General features: G+C 35.7%; 1 protein-coding gene across 1 annotated transcript in view; it reads right to left on the bottom strand.

Annotated features, from left to right (window-relative positions):
* ZNF407 (zinc finger protein 407) overlaps positions 1-18,893 on the bottom strand; it is a 350,480-nt gene that overhangs the window by 308,258 nt on the left and 23,329 nt on the right. The window contains exons 2-3 of the mRNA XM_067290762.1: positions 13,148-17,962; positions 7,168-7,282 (exon numbers count right to left, since the gene is read on the bottom strand). Coding sequence (XP_067146863.1) covers positions 7,168-7,282; positions 13,148-17,918 — 4,886 coding nt within the window. The 5' untranslated portion in view covers positions 17,919-17,962. The remainder of the gene's footprint in view (positions 1-7,167; positions 7,283-13,147; positions 17,963-18,893) is intronic.

The raw sequence follows: 18,893 nt of genomic DNA, 5'->3' as shown, positions 1-18,893 counted from the left end.
AGCCCCAACAAATTGATTCAGCATTCAATTTTTACTGATTAAATTTGGTTAAAATTGAAGGTATTCCAACAGTTAAATAAAACATAAATCAGAGTCTATCTTTTTATATTTTGGGGGAACATCCTGTTTTTCTTACTAAACTCTATAGCCCTAGAGTTGCTCCTTGCTAAAGATTAAACTCAGTTATTTATCATTTAAGTTTCAAAACAAACAGTTGCTAAAAATACCATGGAAAAACACAGTCAAATCAGGAATTTGATGCAATTTCTATGCATAAATGATTAAAACCAAAAATAAAGCCAGTCTAAACCTTCTGTACTTTGAATATAAATCCAGATCATGCAACTTGAGTCTGTCAACAAAACAGTAAGTTTTAAAGAAACACACCTCCCTCCCAGCCTGTACCAAACACCTGTATTGACAACACTTTCCTCCAAAGCTCTCGTATTAACCAGCTCCTACTAACCTTTTTTTCCTCCATTTCCTTCTGCTGACAGAAGGAAGTTTTTAACATTACCTTACTCAGCACTTAGGCTAATTCTTCTAACTGGGGCTTCCAAGGATAAAAGTCTCCTCTCTTCAGTGGGTATACTGAATTTTAGGACTGCCTGCTTGCCTCCACACTAACAGTTAAGCACCCAGTTTTAGGACCATCAGTCTAGTTCCCAGCACCATTAGTTAAAACTCCTGCCTCCTCAGGAGGTGACTCAAACCCTTCCTACACGGGCAGTAAACCGGAGCAAAGAATGAGCTTGCTCTCAGAGGGTATGTTCAGAGTGAGCTGCTCACAAGGGGAGAGTATTGCAGGCAGCAAGTATCCACGTTCTCAGCTGGCTGCAGAGCCCGACCGGCTCCGGCAGGGAGCTGGGAGGCACAGCCAGGAGCTGGCTGCATTCAGCCCCACTGCCCGGGCCGCTCGCCCCTGGTTCTGCGCTACCTGCCCTACCACGTGTTTTAGTGGCTTTGGGGGCAGTATGTTCTTCACTTTGATACGTTAGGAAACACTGGTCCACAGAAACGAATAATTTTAATTAGAAGAAAACTAAGAGCATTCCCGAAGCATGCAATGTTTTCATTTGCTTTGGTGCCTTAGCACGTACTAGCCTTGCTTTGTAAGATGTCCATGGCCTAACAGACACGCATGCATCCTCTGCGTCACAACAATCTACAGTAAAGCAAAAAATTTCAAACATGTCTGTAAAAGAAGCTGCACTAATTACATGTGCTGCATATATCACAGTCACACCTCTGTGTATCTTGATAATTACCATTTGGAAGTGCACTGAATTAGATTATATGCAGTACAGATATTAGCCTGAATCACTAATAGTATCTCTAACTCAGATACAAATCTATGCTCTCTTGAGTATGTCCTTCTCACACCTTTTTACTTCAGCAAGTCCAACTAAATCATTATAATAACCTAATTTAGAGCACAGATTTCTAAAAATATGTTTTATTAAATCTGAAAGTTGTTCCTGATTTTTCTGCCTCATTTGTAATACTGGGCACAAACTGAAGGGTCTTGCCACTATCTCTGCCCGAGTCCTCCACGGTACCATAATACTTGCTTTAGCTTCCACCAGCTCCAAGGCAGCCTTCCAGGCCAGGAGAGAGTCTCACCCAACGCATCACAGTATCTGTACCAGCTGCTTAAAGATGCTGGGAGCTTTTCTGAATAAAAGTAAATTGCTTCCATTTCAAGTAGTTTTCTTAAATAGTAAAAACAGAGACAATGTGCTGAAGGTCAAGTTTGCAAATCCAAAAAAATGATAGGTAACTGAACAAAAATCGGCAGCATAATGTAACACACATGTTACCTTACTCCACATACTCCTCTAGTATTTTCTTACTGATTTATTTTAAAGCATGTGTGAGTGTGGAAAGCTGTCGTGTAGGTTTAACTAATTTTCTTTACCAAAGTAAACCCAGACACAAAGCGTACAATAGGACCAAACAGCAAAATGCAGATAGGGAAACTCAAGGATATCGGCATCTGGAATAGTCATCTAACACAGGCATAGCTTTAATCTGAACAGCTGAAGCACATATCTATTTTTTGCTTGGACACATCTGTAGATATCATGTTTGTAATTAATTGTTCAGTCAAAAATGCAATTCCGTGGTGCATTCAATGATTTAGGTATACAACAGCTTTAGTTCTCAGAGCCGACTAAAAATAGTGATTTTAATTTATTCCTGCTGCCTACAATTACCCACAACCATGTATTTTTAAATATTTCCAGCCTATAAAAATTACTAATTTTTGCCACTTGTGTTTATCTGCATTTAGACTTTGATTTGGATAAATTAAGCTCTCAAGTGTTCCTTGCTTTATGAAACTCTGCATGTTGTACACTTCAACACAAATAAATGACTTCTACCATTAGAGGTTTAAATAATGTAATGTATTTCATGCTCAGCCTGAAGCTGGATTCCAATGAAGTTGCTAATGCACGTAATGATTAAGTGTAACTCAAATACTAACTGTGTTGTTGAAAACATGACAGGCAATAATTTGGTCTATTATATTCTGCCATTTAATTGCCTAGTACAGACATTCTCTGACACGTTATGAAGCAATGATTTACAATTATTCAAGCTGCAAAGGTCAGAAAGTGACATTATAATCATCTACACAGAGATCCCTTCTAATGCACAAAAACTAGGTAATACCACACAAAAATAGTTTTACTGGAGTAGCAACTTTCTATTTAAGATTTCCCAAACTGCACAAGTATAAATAATTAATTTACATTACAGTACATTAAGATATCCTTGAAAATATAATGTTTTTCCTGCTCTTACCAATATATTTATGAATAACTCTTTCCTGCTTACTAAAAACCATCTTAAAAGATGGTTTTCACTAAAAGTAGCCTGACATTAACAGCAGTCATTTAAAAAGAAATCTGGAAATCTAAAAGATCTTTTAAAAAACTAAATACAGGAGTACAGCCAATTTTTTTGATGGGGCTGGTCAAAGCGCACTGTTACCAATAAAGTAATAAGACACATTAACCAATATACTCAATATACTTTAGTACTTTTCTTTAGATGTTCTCAAAGCAACCAGTGTCACTAAAACACTGAACTTTATACAGATTAAGATCACCAGACTATTCTTAGCATTAGCAACAGCAGCAAAAGTGAAGTTATTTTCATGCTTAGGACACCATAACTCTCTTCAAAGCTTGTTTATATGAGGCTTAAAAAAAAATAACTGAATTTAGCAACAGATTTAGTTAGCAGAATACCTTCTAACATCTCCAGAGTTAATTGGGAAAAGGAGTTTCACAACACATTGAGGACTGAGGAGCAGGAAGATGGACACCCCTATTTACACACACACACACACACACACAAAAAAAACAAACAAACACAAAAAACCCCCACCACACACACACACAAAGGAAAGATCTACTTTAGCAAAATACAGGGGAAAAAAACAAGACCTTTCCCACCCCCTCCAATTTCCCTTGCATATACAAATACATACTTTTGCTCCTGAAAACACTTCACTACTGCATATGGAATCAACATAATGAAGACATTAATACAAATGTCCTGTCTTTTTTTTTTCAGAAATGTAGTAATAAATGTTCATGTGCATGTTTTAAATACTGAAATTTTTCTTAAACATCCAAACCTACCTTATACCCATCTTCTTCAGTAGATTTTTTTAAAAAGTCATAATGAAAAAAGAGAGGATAAAAAGAAAGAAGCAGCCACTCTTAGTTGAAACATGTAACTATATCCCCCAAAATTCTGTTTCTGAAAGCAAAGGCAAGAAAAAGGCAAAGGAATAGTAGATGCATTTTTAAATCATACATTGCCTATAAATTCTGTTCAAAATCTGAAGTGCAGAACAATGCATTTTTTATGTTCTACCTGAGGCATAAAATTTGAAAAGTGCATGATAAGCCTTTTCACTGCACTCCACTCTGCAAATGAAACAAAAATTTTAAATGCTGGGCAACCAAGATTTCCTTATCTAACCCAGGGTATCAGCCAATTTCAGAGCCAGACTTCCGAAAATTAAATTCAAATATGCAGCAGTTTGCTACTCTCAGAAAATAGATACTACCTCTGAAATAATGGGATATATTTTACAGCCATGGGTATGGAAAAGAAAACAATTAACACACATCTGTGATAAGGAAATGAGTAGCAGACGGTTTATTCCAAATGTTAAAACATTAGTAGTGTCCAATTTCTGTGTCACGTAGTTTTTGCTGTGCAGCTGAAGAAAAACAAACCCTGAACTTCAATTAAAAAATAAGACAACACAGCAAAATTGCTGCCTTTTTCAACAACTAAGTGAATTATATATTGTACACTTTGTGTCACATAAGAATGAGAAGCATTTGCAAAATTTAGACACAGCAATCCTTTCCTCCAACAAAGCAGCACGGGTATGACTTTTTTTCTTAAACAAAAAGTCCCAGAGAATTTATTTAAAAAAAAAAAAAAAGGATTTTGAGACTAAAACCACAATGTACAACGTTACACTGACATTTCACCTTTAAAAAGTGCCCTAGCAGATTCAAAAGCTTTTGAAACATAATTTATCCTCACAACTAGCAGAGGGCTTATTACTATGAATCTAAAAGTCAGAGGATAGAATATTAACTACTGCAGAAAAGAAAACATAGTGCAGGACCTTCTGTTTGTGACAAAATTACTGAGTTAATGTTCCTGAAAGATCACTTCACCTTTTAAAGCATGATTTTTAAAAAGGTAAAATTTATAGCAATTAAAGCTAATGAAGAAATGCAGCATGAGCTGCTTATGTTCAGGAACTAATAGGTCCACTGAGCATTTCTAAGATTATTTAGCCATCAATGATAATGAATTGACATTGTCAGTGGTGCTAATGTACCAATGCTCTACAGTGCCACTAATCCGATAGCCAATCCTAGCAATTTTTTTATGTTGCTACTTTATTTTTTAACCTACACACTACCCTATCCTTTCAATTAAAACGGCAGAAATACAGCACAGGCTATTAGACTTTTTTCCTCTTCTTCCACATTTAAGGATGGCATATTCATTATTTGGACTCCAGTTCAAACTGTGCTGGTCATTCCTTATTCTTCAAATCCAGTTCAGTTCTTCAGGACTGTTAGCTACAGCATAAAAATGTCTTTTCCAGTTAAATCAGTGTTAATACATAATTCTTAAAATACATTTCTGGTGCACATTAAGTGAAATGTGATGATTATTTAAACTGCAGAAGGACTAAACTTGTATACAAACCAGATTTTTGTAAGCAGAGGGTATTGGAGCATACATCTCTTCAGCTGATTGTTTTATCATATATGAATAGCACAGCTTCACAGTGTTGACAAAAATTAGCAGTACAAAACTGCACAAAAATAGAAAATGCATACCTGTTTGACTACCAGCATGACATGTCAACAACATACAGTAAGTAATCAGCTTAGCAAAGCAACTAAAATTCAAGTCCACAGTCATACATATATGTTTTGCTCTCTATTGTGTAACAGTCATACTACAACCTAGAGTCATGTATTTTCTGAAACAGATTCTAAGAAAATGTGAATTCTTAAGTGAAGGAATGAGTTTGTGAAAAACGAGAAACTGTGCCAAATCATGTTAATTCTCTTTTCATAAAAGATACCGTGTTAACTATTTTGAGATTTTTTACTTTCTCTTATGATTATTTAGTTAAATAATATGATGATTTTTCAGTTTAAATTAAAAGGAAATTGAATAAAGAACCATTGTCAAGTTTGCTTAAAGAACAGAGCTTAGCCTTCGCTAAACAGTTTTGTGGATCTGTGGTTGCTCTGCAATAGGGCAGAGACAGTAAAGAGTAAGTTAAAAAAAAAAAAAGAAAAGAAAAAAAACATAAAATAGGCTACTACACATAATGTTCATTTTAGACTTGAATTATGCTACAAAATAAAGAGTAGCAGAAGTCATTCTACTACTGATCTTCAGTGGACTTAAGAATTAGATTCATATATTTTTAATTCATTTTTCAATAAGTCAGCAATTAATTTTCTTAAGTGAGTAAAAACATCCAAAGTATCTCATGAGGCTGCATGCAAAATTATTTGAAAAACAGAGAGGTGAATCAGTGAAAATCACTCGACTGCATCTTCAGCTGAAGATTCACTTGTCCTTTAAAACGCGTAACCCACTTTGTCCTCCGGTAGATCGGTATAGCAAGTGTAGGCTAAAAAAACCTCCTGCTGAATAATATCCCTAACATCACACCACACCATTCATATGTGCACTGCATTATCTAATTGAACTTGTGCTGTTCTACGCATTAGCTATAAGACCGCTACAGCAGGTTACATAGGTTTGAGTAGAGTGTTTTTATATGATGCATATATTAGTTAATTTCTCTAGCATAATAACATTAAAATATATTTTTAATCAGAACTAGGGTATTAAAATCCAACTTTGAATGTCCTATGATGTACCATATATGCCATGGCATTTTAAAACCTTTTAAACATTTCTGCTAAATTAATTAGTTTTGCATTAAGGAGTCTCAATGCTTCCTATTAAATGCAATACATTTGAAGGACAATTAAACATTATGAATGACCCTTCTGAGGAAATAACTATTAAGTAAAAAACAAGATTTTTTTTGGTAACAAACAAGAACACAAACATACATAAAAGGCTTCAATTTATTTTTAAAGTCTTAAGCTTACAATATTTTAGATCCATTTGTTTGAAAATCAGTCTTCTGTTTTGTTTTTGTAAAGAATGAAAACCCTAATAGAGTCCAGAAATCTGTTAATGGTACTAAAATTATAACAGTATAGCAAAAGAAAAAAAAACCCACACAGTAAAGTCTATATTATATATTTTTTATGTCTTTAAATGGAATTTACAGTTCTCCCTGGCAATGTGAATGAACATCCTATAATTTAGTCAATTTACAGATTACAGGTTCAAATTGACCTTGTAGCCCATAAAATTGCTCATCTTCAGTGCAGGATTAGAAGTGGGAAAAGAATGTCATAACTGTATTTAAGGAATTTACCATAACAATGGAAAGGAGGATATGCATGCATAATTTTAGCCACTCTTGCTCACATCACAGTTTTCAATTCTGAAACAATGCATATCCTGCACTCTCCTCCTGGTTAACCATGGTGGAAACTCTTTCAATTTACTCACCCACAGACATGACACTTGTATTCCCTCATCCCAAGGTGCCTCTTGACATGGTTTCTGGCATCTCCGAGCTGAGCTGTTGCAAAGTGGCATATCTTGCACTTGAATGGCTTTGATCCTAAGTAAAATTTAGCATAAGATATGAGTTGAATTAGAATAATATATTATCCACGGTTAAAGAAATAAGAATTCCTGGGAAAAAATAACCTTCAAAAAAGCCTATCCCACATTTAACCTGTTTGAGATTTTTGCCTAACAAAAAAGTATCTCGTACATAAATTTATAACTCTGGGGACACAGACAGTATATATACATTACTCATTGAAGTTTCCTCAAGTTCAAGATCACTGAAGCTACTCTCTTAACTTTTAATAATAATTTACTTTTTATAAAGAGTATTCAGATAAGAAGACAATATGCTAGGAAGATAACCTCTCAATGAGATGACAAAAGTTGCTCTACATCTTTCCCTATCTACAAATGCTGAAACTCAGGTAATGGTCTTAAAGAGGCTTGATGCAGGTGTAAACTGGAAAACGTATTTGTTTTTTAAGTACACATGTTTAAAGTAAAGTAATTTTACCAGTCTTCCGACTTTGAATAGATTTCACATTAGCATTGGTATTTCAGAATTGTTCTGTCACACACAGAAAATGATTCATCACCTAGCTATTGTAATGACATGCAATGTATGAATATACAGGGGATAAAATATTATGCCTTTATGACTGTTTTATGGTCAAGAATTTATGATTATTCTGCAAACCAGAAGTATTGACATTTTGGCTATTATTTATTTCAAGAACAAACTTTAATATTAAATGCCTAGTGCAGACCAAAGAACTCTAAAATTATTTCTCCAAGGAAGTAGTACCAACCTATTTCTTGTATCACATCAGTTCAGCAAAAAGTCAAATAGTATGTCATATTTAACAGTGGCCCTCTACTGAAGATGGAAAAAATACATTTTTACTGTAACAGTTAATAACATAGGTACTGACATGTGCCAAATTTATGCAGCAACATTATTTTAAAGTATGCTGTAGCACTTTCCAGTTTTCTGACCAGTAAATCCTTAAACCAATAAATCAAAATCATGGAATTGCAGTTAAAAATAAGTACAATATGTTCACAGATTCTCCGTATTATGTTTAGTATATGTTTTGTGAAGCACTTCTTCCAATACAGTTAAGCATAATATGAAATATGCGATCTTTAATATACATAAAGAGCTCTGATAAGAAAAATGTTACAGTATATCGTACTTGATCAATGAACCTTTGTGCTGTGCCCTTGAAAACCAAATATCCTCGAAGAATCCATTGGTGAAATTGAGGATCTTAGTAAAAAATTTTAGAGTCTTAAATTTCAATTCAATTCCCAAAAGCTGACGAAAAATGAAGCATTTAATTTTAATCTTCTAACTGAAATAAAAAAGTCAACAGTACTAAGCACGGGCAGACAAGGTTGAATATTTCACAGTTCAATGACAATGAAGCCAGATCTCTTAATACTTCCATTTCTACTGTTGGAAGTAGATGTAAAATATATTTAGCACCTGAATGGTTATATCTAGTCAGCTTTATATGTTTAAATGTCAAAAGCAGGTTGAGACTGCAGCTAACAGCAATCACATTCTATCAATCACACTGAAAAATCCCAGTTTACTTAAATGATCCTGATAAAAATATATTAATCATTAATTTGGTGACATTTCAAATCAACACCGCATTCTATAAAGAGATCCATGCAAATAAAAGAGAGTTGATCTTTGCATTAAATAAAAGAGTATTAAAGTTGATGTTTTAACTTGTGATCTTCAAGACTAATTACACAATTAATAATATCAAGGCCACAGTCAGAGAGAAATTTTTTAAATCTCTTGGCATTTATACTGTTGTTTTATTTCACAGAACTCAAATACCTTGTGGATGCAACCCTATGTACTTTTAGTTTCTCTCCTACTGATTAAATTGTAAATTTGTTTCTTTCTGTTACTGCAGGTGTCCCGCAGGGTTTCCATACAAACCTTTGCTGTTTTCCATTTACATGACTCCTTTGTGGGAAAAACTGTAGTTCAGGCCAATTGTGGCTACACTGGGCTGACAATACATAAATGTATTATTCTGTTGACTGCTCTCATCCAAAAATCAGTGAGGCCTTCACTTCACTCCCCACCTCCCCTTATATTCAGGGCTGAATATCTGTTAACATCTCCATTTAAACTCCATGAAAATTCAAGTGCTGGCAGGCTGCAGTCAGCACTTATCACCTGAAACAAAAACAGTACATCTCCCTTTTAGGTTGCCGATGCCACATTTGTTCCTATTTGTTCTTCAGTGGAACAAACCAAGATTTTATATTTCAAATGAAGGTGTTACACTAAAAGTTGAACTAATGCGGCAAAAATCTGTATTTACCAAAAGGTTATTTGAAACAATATTGAAGCAATTAGCTATTTCTTAGCCATACTTTTATTTTCACAAACTTTAGTGGTTCTCACAAACCCTGTAAAATGTGGTACTATGGGTTTTGTACTTGGCTCTTAGTTAACTACAAAAAATGAGAAAAATACTTTCAATCTAGCATCTTTCCAACCAAATAGCTTTTTTAAAAAAAGTCACAAAATTAGTTCACCCGCAAGTTATGGCATGGAAATAGGGTGTATATTTTGTGATGGCAGCAGTAAACAATAAGGCTCTTAACAACAGAAATTAAAAAAACAAATTGAAATTAGACTAAATTTTAGAGCTCAGGACTGACAGGACAAAAATCATGCTGTTGTTTTATGTGGACAACTGGAGTTAATAATCCTAATTTTGCATTAAGACAATAGACACCCAAAACTAAAAGAAAAAAAAAAATCACTGCCTCAGTTTTAAGCCAACCAAAACCAACATCATCTGCATCTGCAGGCCTAGCTGCGTCTCCCGCTCAGGCCTAGTGCAAAGCGAGCACAGCCATGTGAAACATCATCATCCTATTTCCAATCAGGCTTAGGATACTGGGAGTAAGATACCACAATACCATGCTTATATTGGACAAACCTTCCATTAATTGAGAAAACTGATGAGAAACTAAACAAGGATGATGTGGTTGCAGGTGATTTTTCCTCAGATGTTGATTGTTAATTAAATTTATGGGACCTGCATCAATTGCAAACTAAAAAGTCTTCCACCTCTACTATTCCTTTTATTTTTCTCTACGCTTCCTCATTTTCACTTGTCAATGTGTGATGGACTTACTTGTTATCTCCTCTCTAGCAAAGCTTCCCTTTCATTTGCAACATGAAAATCTCTTAGATTATTTAAAGGTATTTTGAAACATTCTGTTTCTCTTACTGGGAATCATTAGTTGCGTCTTTCCAGCACTATCACCTCCCTTCCCCCCACAAACCACCACCAATTACTCAAATTAATAAAAAAAACAGGGAGTTATATATAGTTATAGACATATACAGAGATATTTATACATGTCTGTATGTATATATACAGATATATTATTTTACATTTACGTATATACACACAGGCACATCTCGATGCTGAAGAAAGATTTTAGAAAAAGCACATAATCAGAACAATAAATGAGAAAATAAACTGTAGCTCTCCTCCTGTAATGAACCTGGTGTTATTCTGGAAGAGACAAGATAGGGTAGAAATATCGTACTTCTTTGCCTGGCCAATGTTAGAAGCCAGTGCATACAGTCGGTGTTGTAGGTGTCCATTTCCTCTGCCATCATTCCCAATAACCAAAAACCATTTATTTCTTATTCAACTGCATCCATTTTCTTGCAGATTAGAAGAAAAGGTTATATAAAACACAAGAAAAATCACAAAAATATGAAAACAGGGACCGGAAGAGAAACTTCTTCCCATTAACTATTAATGAAAGTCTCTGCATTACTATTTCATGTGAATAAGCAAAGCATCAGAAAAGCAATTCATTTAAAGGTGCAGTGAGAAAAAGCACAGACTAAAGCCTGTTCAGTAACCCTTCTCTATCCCCTCCAACACCACCACCAAGAAATGACTTGCAAAATGAAATGTATTCTGTTACCGCTTTGCATATTTAGGGCCATTCCAAAGCACAATAAAAATATACTTCATGGTAAGACCTACACACAAGATGTTAAAAAGTACACTAACTTTTACTAAATGTTACAATCAATGATATAACGTGTGTAAGTAGGGTTGCTTTGTCATATATTGATAGTTACCTCACTTTCACATCCACATTAACTTGATTTTAAATGCAATTAATACATATAGTCAAGGAAGACTAATGGACTACATTCTGCACTTAACCTGGTGGACATTTTCAAATGGCACAAGTGACCAGTGCAAACCTATTTTGCATTGTAAACGACTAAATAAATCTTAATGGATTAAGAATGATCAGCTATCAACACACAAGGGAAATTAAGTGCTGAAATGCCTACATTGATTATTTTAAATTATTAGCCTTACTCTGTTCTTGAATTTGTATGCTTTTAGTGAGCTTTAACACATTTACAAGACTTATTGACTATAATTACAAGAGAATTCAAGTAATGGACACATCAATTATAAGCAACATGTCTTGACCAGACAGTTGCATAAAGAATTCTAAAGAGAGCTCCATTAGCATCTTCCCCTTAGTTTTATTCAGTTTTATCTGCCATAAGAGGGCATATTAAGGGCTTATATAGCTGCTCTGACCATGTGAACGTGAATGTCCCTCCCAAGACTTAACATTGCATTCAACATTAGATATTAGCTGAAACTATATAGATAAATACATTATTGACAGGATAGAAGTAATGATGAAAGTAAAAAGTATGTGAATTATTGGTATGCATGAATACTGCAGTTATGGTAAAATACTTTGAAGGATTTGAAATACAATGTCTGTGTTCCTCACGATTAATTTTAAACTTTGTTGTCCAGTCATGCCCTTGCCTTTTTATAAAAACTTTAAAAACTATTTTAGGATTATGCCAGGAATTACCATTTCTTTTATGTTTCTTTTTTCTTACCTTTTTGTTCTCTTCCTTGTAACCATGCACTAAGTTTCAAATACTGCATGAATTTAAACTATAGCTTCCATAATAAGCCATTATTTAAAAGTACAGTAAAATAAACCTTACAGTTTTAATGAAAATATGTTCATTGAAATGTGAATTTATTATTCAAATCCACTCATAAATTCAACCATGGAGACACCACTTGTCTAAGCAGAGCTCAGTGATTTAGAAAAGCTGTCTATTTAAAATAAAGAATGTATGGCAGGTTTATAGAAACATCACAGTGAATTTTTACATAAATTTAGAACTGCAGCTTATGCATTTTTCTACAAAAATGTTTTTAAATTTTCCACTTAAAATTAAACATAAAAAGGAATTGAAAGGGTAATCAGAACAGAAACAAAATCAGATGCTACATCCCTGTGCATGACATCAACACTACACACTGCCTTCCAAAAAGACTGACCTATTCCAATTCCCATAACTTATTTCTACAAAAAATCTTGTTGTTTATTATTTGTATTTATTAAGGAGTGATATAATAGCAAATGACCAGCTGGAAACATTATGCAATGTTGAAAGCGTAACTGAATTGAACTGAAATAAACTATTTAGATACTAAACAACGACGAGAAAGTTGCAAAGAACAGCTAACTTGCTCTCTCAAACCAGCACTGCTTCATTATATGAATTTAAGAACAAAGGATTAGATAAAGGGAAGGAAACCTCTTTACATGAAGCAAAAAGCAGACGGACAACTGCGCTTACAATGCTCTTACATTTTCTACCATTTGATCACTATACCTTCACACCCCTTCACATACTTAATACTTAGGTGATTTTGAATTTCATCAGTGGTTCATCAGGCTATATGAATGCCATTTCATAAGAAATGTGGATGAGATTAACAAGCAGAAAAAGACCAATGGTATAACTCACTGTGTTTGAAAGAGACGGGTTGCAAAGAGAGCATTTCCATACCTGTATGGGTACGAATGTGAGCTAGGAAGGCCATGGAATTGCTGCTTCTACACATCTTCCCACAATACTTGCAGACGTTGCCTTGATTCTCTTCCCTCTCTCTGTTTATTTGCTCTGTGTCTTCCACAATGTACTTATTCACTTCCCGCAACAGTTCTTCGTGTTGCTCTTTGATATGGAGGAACAAGTTCTGCTCTGAATCAAAGGGCTCCGTGCACTTAACACATTTAAAGGTAGCGCCTCCTTCTGGCAGCTCCTCCACGCTTGCCTGCTCATTTCGCATGTGCCCAGCACTGGCCAAGTGCTGGTGAAGGTTGCTTTCTGTGTAAAATGATTTTCCACAGAGTAAACAATGAAAATGTTTTTCTTTTGAAGGATGTTTCATGGCTATGTGAACATTTAGTCCGCTCAAACCATCTGCTAGAAAACCGCAGTCATCACAGCGAATACGTGTTGATTCCCCAAGGGAAATTCCTTCCGATTTCTTCTTTTTCACACTGCTTGGTGACGTGTCTGCTTTTGCAGTGAGCTCACTAGCTTTCACTCCACCCGACATCTGCCCTTCATCAGAATGGTCAGCAGTCTCCCCATCTTGATGGCTTTTTAATCTTACTATAGAAGAATCAAACTTGCCAAAATTCTGCATCATCTTTCCTTTATCATCAGCACTGATAACTGTTCCCAGAGCCTCATTACTACTTTCTTGCATGCCCTCAGCTGTTGAGCCATCTGCCTCCCAAACATTGTTATTTATAGTTACTTCTGCTTCATGTTGTGCTTCCATAAGGGCTTCTTCCTCCTCCCCAGTAGGATCCTCTTCAAAACTTCTGTCATCCTCTAAACTATGTATATTTTGTACCATTTCCCCAATGTTTTCAGCAAAATTTGATTGCTCTACTGCACTACTTCTTTCTGGAAGAGTTAGCCTAAGTGGATTATTTTCTTTTAGGGATATTTCTTCAAGAACACCTGTGTTTTTACATTCTACTTCAGGGTTTTCTCTATTTGCTTCCAAGCTTTCCTCATCTTTTCCTGAATTCACGGTTGTGTAACTTGATCTATTTTGATTTTCTGCAGTGCAATGGTTATCTGAGTTGAGCAGCTCCTGACCATGCCCACTTTTCTGAAGCTCACAACTACCTGCTTCTTCAGCTGATACCTCCTTATCAAGTTTAACAACTTTGTCTTTCTGAGGAGCTTGTTGGAATGCTCCACAAAAATGATTTTTGTCTCCATTTTTAGATTCCTCAAGTTCAGCTTCTATTGTATTCTGGGAACTGTCTTCTTCAGGCATTTCTGGAGATGCATTTTCATCTAAGACAGAACACTCAGTTAAGCTTTTACTCATATGATCACCCTCTGCTGCATCTTTGGCATATTTTATTTCATTTAAAACAGTTTCTAATTCTCCTGGACCATGATGATGCTCCTCTTGAGACAAAGCAGTGGCTTCTTTAGTGATATTTGCTGTGTCTGCTTCCTCCCCCAAGGAAGAATAAACATAAGTTTCTCTTCTAATTTTATGTTTCTCTGTTGCTGCATGCCGAATCATCTCTCTGTGAGTGACAGCATAGTAGTCACAAGCCATACAGTAGTATTCAAATTGTTTTGTATGCTTTCGTTTTATGTGCAGCTCTAAAGAAGAAGAAGAATGAGCAATGAAGTTGCAATGTATGCACTTGTCATTTGCACCCATTGCTCTTCTCTGGGTGCATGGGTCACCATCTTGGCTAACCCTAGCCGGTTCCAAAAATATACGTTGTTTTATATTTAAAGAATTTTGAGTATGTTCCAGATCTGGCAGCCGATGGGCATTTTCAGCTTTTATCTCAGAGTTTCCTTGGTCAACTTCTTGATTTTCTATGACAGAATTTTCCAAATCTGATGACTGGCTACCATCCTCAACATGTTCATACAGAACAGTCGTGGGGCTATTAACCTTCTTGCTTACGGATTCAAAATTACCTCCTTCAGGACTAACAATGATCTCCGAGTTCTGTTTTCCATGTCCTTCTATTTCAACACGACTTCTGTGTTTTTTAGTGGCACAGTGACGTTCCATATCTCCTTTGGTTACAGTATAATAATTGCAAACCTTACACAAATAGCTGTATTGATGACTGTGCTTTCGTCTGATGTGAACAGTCAAATTTGTAACACTGGAAGCCAAAAGACCACAATGGGTACATGTCCTAGAAATAGTGCCTTTGGGTCTCCCTCTTCTTGGTGCATTAGCTAAAACCAATTCATTTTCACCAGTTCTTTCATCAACTGGAACCAGTTCTTTATTTCTTGATATGTTTTCCACAGCAGAGGATGAGACATGTATAATTTCTTTATCTAAGTCAGTATTGACACTCCCAGAAATGGAAGGCTCCATCACAGTTTTAATACCACCAACACCAACACAGACCTTTTCAATACATTCCTCAAAACGTAATCCAATATTATTTTTCCTGGCATTTTCAAGGTGCTTGCTTCTTTTGATATGCTTCTCCATTCCTTCCTTACTCAGTGAGTAAAGATTACATGCTTTGCAAAGGAAGTGATATTCCTGTGCATGTCGAAGTTTTATGTGCCTTGTAAGAACTGTGGAAGACCTTGTCTTATAAAAACACTTTTTACACTGAAATTGGGTTTTATTCAGAACAGAATGCTTCAGTTCATTTCTATAATTTACTAAAGAGGAGTCTGGGTTTTTTTCTTTCATTGACACTTCCATATCCTTTGCAAGTTTTTGACTATTGTTCGATTCTAAGGCAGCATAAGTTACCACTTGCAAGGTCAGATCACTGTTACTCAATGGAGTAGCTTGCTGATCGTGTTTTTCATTTTTTTGATGATTTACAAGCTCTTCTTCTGTTAGAAAAAAGAGAAGGCAAGTTGGACAGCTCTGGGACATATTATGCTCTTCACTCATATGGCTTTGAAGGTTTATCACATTCAAGCAAGTAAATGAACAAAGTTGACAATTAAAGCTGCAACCTCCCATCTGGTGTTTACTGTCCTGACAGTGTTGCTTCACATCTTCCTTGACTATAGAGGAATAACTACATGTCTGACAATGAAACTGGATCCTTTTTGTATGAAGCTTTACAACATGAGCTTCCAAACTTTTTCTGGTCTGAAAAACATTACCACAATAACTGCAAGTATGACTAACACTATGATCAGCAGTAAGTTTAATTTGAGAATCTTTAGTGTCTGCAGTGCTGGAAGAAAGTGTATTCAATCTATCTAGAGTAAGATCTTGAATTTCTGAAACAGCTTCATATTGATTTTTATTATGTGTTTCTAATTCTGTATGCAATGTAAGTCTTGAATAACCAGGTTTAAGCTGTGTGCTAGAGATATGCTTCATGTGTATTCTCTGCGGATCAGACTTGCCTTTCTTACTACTACCCAACAAATTATATCTTCTTTTAACCTGCCTTTTTAATCTAAAAGAACTACTTCGCCCAAATGAAGTCCTTAGCAATACAACATTTCTTTCATGTTCTAGTCTATCAAATCTCCTTGCCATGTTTAAACTGCTAACTAGCTTTTTGGTCATTGGAGGATGATCCGATTTAGGCAAGATGCCTTTCGAGGGTCCTGGTATTTCTAGCTTTCCAGTAGGGACATCATGATTTTCTTCAACACTGGAAAAAAGCAACGTTTCCTTTGTCATAGTAGCTGGCTTTTCAGTGGAAACATTTATAGATGGTATCATTTCAACAAGTTCAGTGCCATCATTTTGTTTAGACAAGCTTACTTTTGAGCCTTTTAGTGTACTGCAAACATTGCTTAGTTCTTTTTTATCAACAGTCCTTGTCCTTAATTTACTGGTCCCAGGTTTTGTTCTCACACTCCTCTCTTTGATTGCAGTAGACTGTTGTTTATTAAAGGATTTTTTTGTCAGTATCTGTACAAATCCTCCTCGTGCAGCAAGGTTTTGGCGTCGAAGGTGCATCTTGCCAAGGAAGCGAGAGTTTAGGAGATTTTCCTCAACACTCTGAAAACCACAAAGATCACAACAAAATATCTTGGATTGCTCATGATCTTGTTTAACGTGCGTGTGTAATGCTGAGCTATGTTCTGCTATGCAACTACAGCGAGGGCACGGTTGCTCTTTGGGTTGTCTAGAGTGGCTTTCTCTTATATGTTTTCCTATATCAGAGCAGGAGGGGAAAAGCTGATTACACGTTTTGCCTTTAAGATCATTGCCTACGTTTCCAACCAAATAGCTAACACTGATTTCTTCTGAAGAAGGTATATTTTCAGGAACAGCAGCTGGAACCTCTTCTGAATGTTTATTTTCCCAGTGAATCTTCAATATGGCACCATCAGCACATTTGAAATCACAGTGTGGGCACATCAAATTTGAATTAAATATGTCATCACCAAGACAGCTGGTGACTCCTTCCTTCTTTATAGCTCCATCTACTATACTAACTGCTTCTCCAAGTAGGACTTTCTGCAATTTCCTTTCACTATCTTTCTTGTGTTCTGAAGAACTCAGCTTTCTTTTTCTGGAGACATTTTCAGGTCTATCTGCTTCAACAATGTCAGAGTTTGAAGCTTCTGACAATGCCCTTTTATTTGTGTCATTCTCTTCTCTTTTCTTTTCAAGGTCCCTGAACACTTCACCTGATATGGGCCTTGTTTTCTGCTGAGATGAAAGGCCACATTCAGCATTTTTTCCTGATGCATTTCTGAGGGAGTCTTTTGTTAAAGCAGTTTGTGAACTCTCATCACCATCATCTCTCTTCTGATTATCCTCCCCATCCATTTTTAACAAGGATATTGCCAATTGCAGATCATCTGGCTTAGTACCTACAAAACAAAAGAGTTATTATTAGTCTTTATACACACTCAAACGTTACAAGGCTCAAGATAAAAAAGGAAAAATTTTTAACAAATTAAAATCACAGCAGAGAGACAGACACAATGAAAGAGACTAGGCTGCATTTTCAGTATGGTGTCTCAACTTACAACACCTAGAAATCAAACCAGCTTCTAGGCATGGGGTTACAGAGTTCTCTGTGATGAGCACCATGTGAGTGAGCACTGGCTTCAGAAGCTTTTTTGTCATCAAGTAAGTGTTCAACTCTCCAAGAAAAGATGACATAATTTAGCAGTGTCCAGTGCTGAGCAATGAGACTCACAAGTGCTTAGCATCCCTAAAATGTTGTTAATTTTATTTAAGTGTTTAAATTCTTAGCATGCTTAACTTGGGTAGACAAGTCTGACCTTTGTTTTGGGAAGTATTTTTAGGATATTCTAAACATAACAGCTTTCAGGGAACCTTGCCATGGGACGCTCAACTTTTCCTGAACTAGAAATCTCAGGATCCTAAATTCAAAAGCTCTAAGGAGGAAATGACCATGGCTAAAACAACAAGCAAAACAAAACCAACGCAACATGCAAACATTGTAAGAATGAATCTTTCTTTCCCTCCTCTGCTTACACATGCCACAGAACAAAAGGAAAAAAGCTGAGAGAAAGAGAGGCTTGTTAGGAAAAAATAAATAAATAAATCGTTCCCTATCACTCCTAAAATATCCTCTAGAACATCGTTTCCCAAAGAAACAAAAAAAAGCAAACATGAAATAAGAGTCCAGAGAGGGAAAGCATCTTGAACCTCAGCACAAATTCCAACCGTCCAAGCTCAGTTACCAAAAAGATTTTTCTCAACTGCCTAGTGTGACCTTCCTGATCCTAAAGGGACGTCACCCCTAGAAAACTGATCTACAAACACAGTTGG

This window comes from Apteryx mantelli, chromosome 2 (genome assembly GCF_036417845.1).
Source record: "Apteryx mantelli isolate bAptMan1 chromosome 2, bAptMan1.hap1, whole genome shotgun sequence".
In the NCBI taxonomy this organism is placed as follows: domain Eukaryota; kingdom Metazoa; phylum Chordata; class Aves; order Apterygiformes; family Apterygidae; genus Apteryx; species Apteryx mantelli.
Note: the sequence above shows the minus strand (reverse complement) of the source record. Positions and strands in the feature narration are given on the sequence as shown.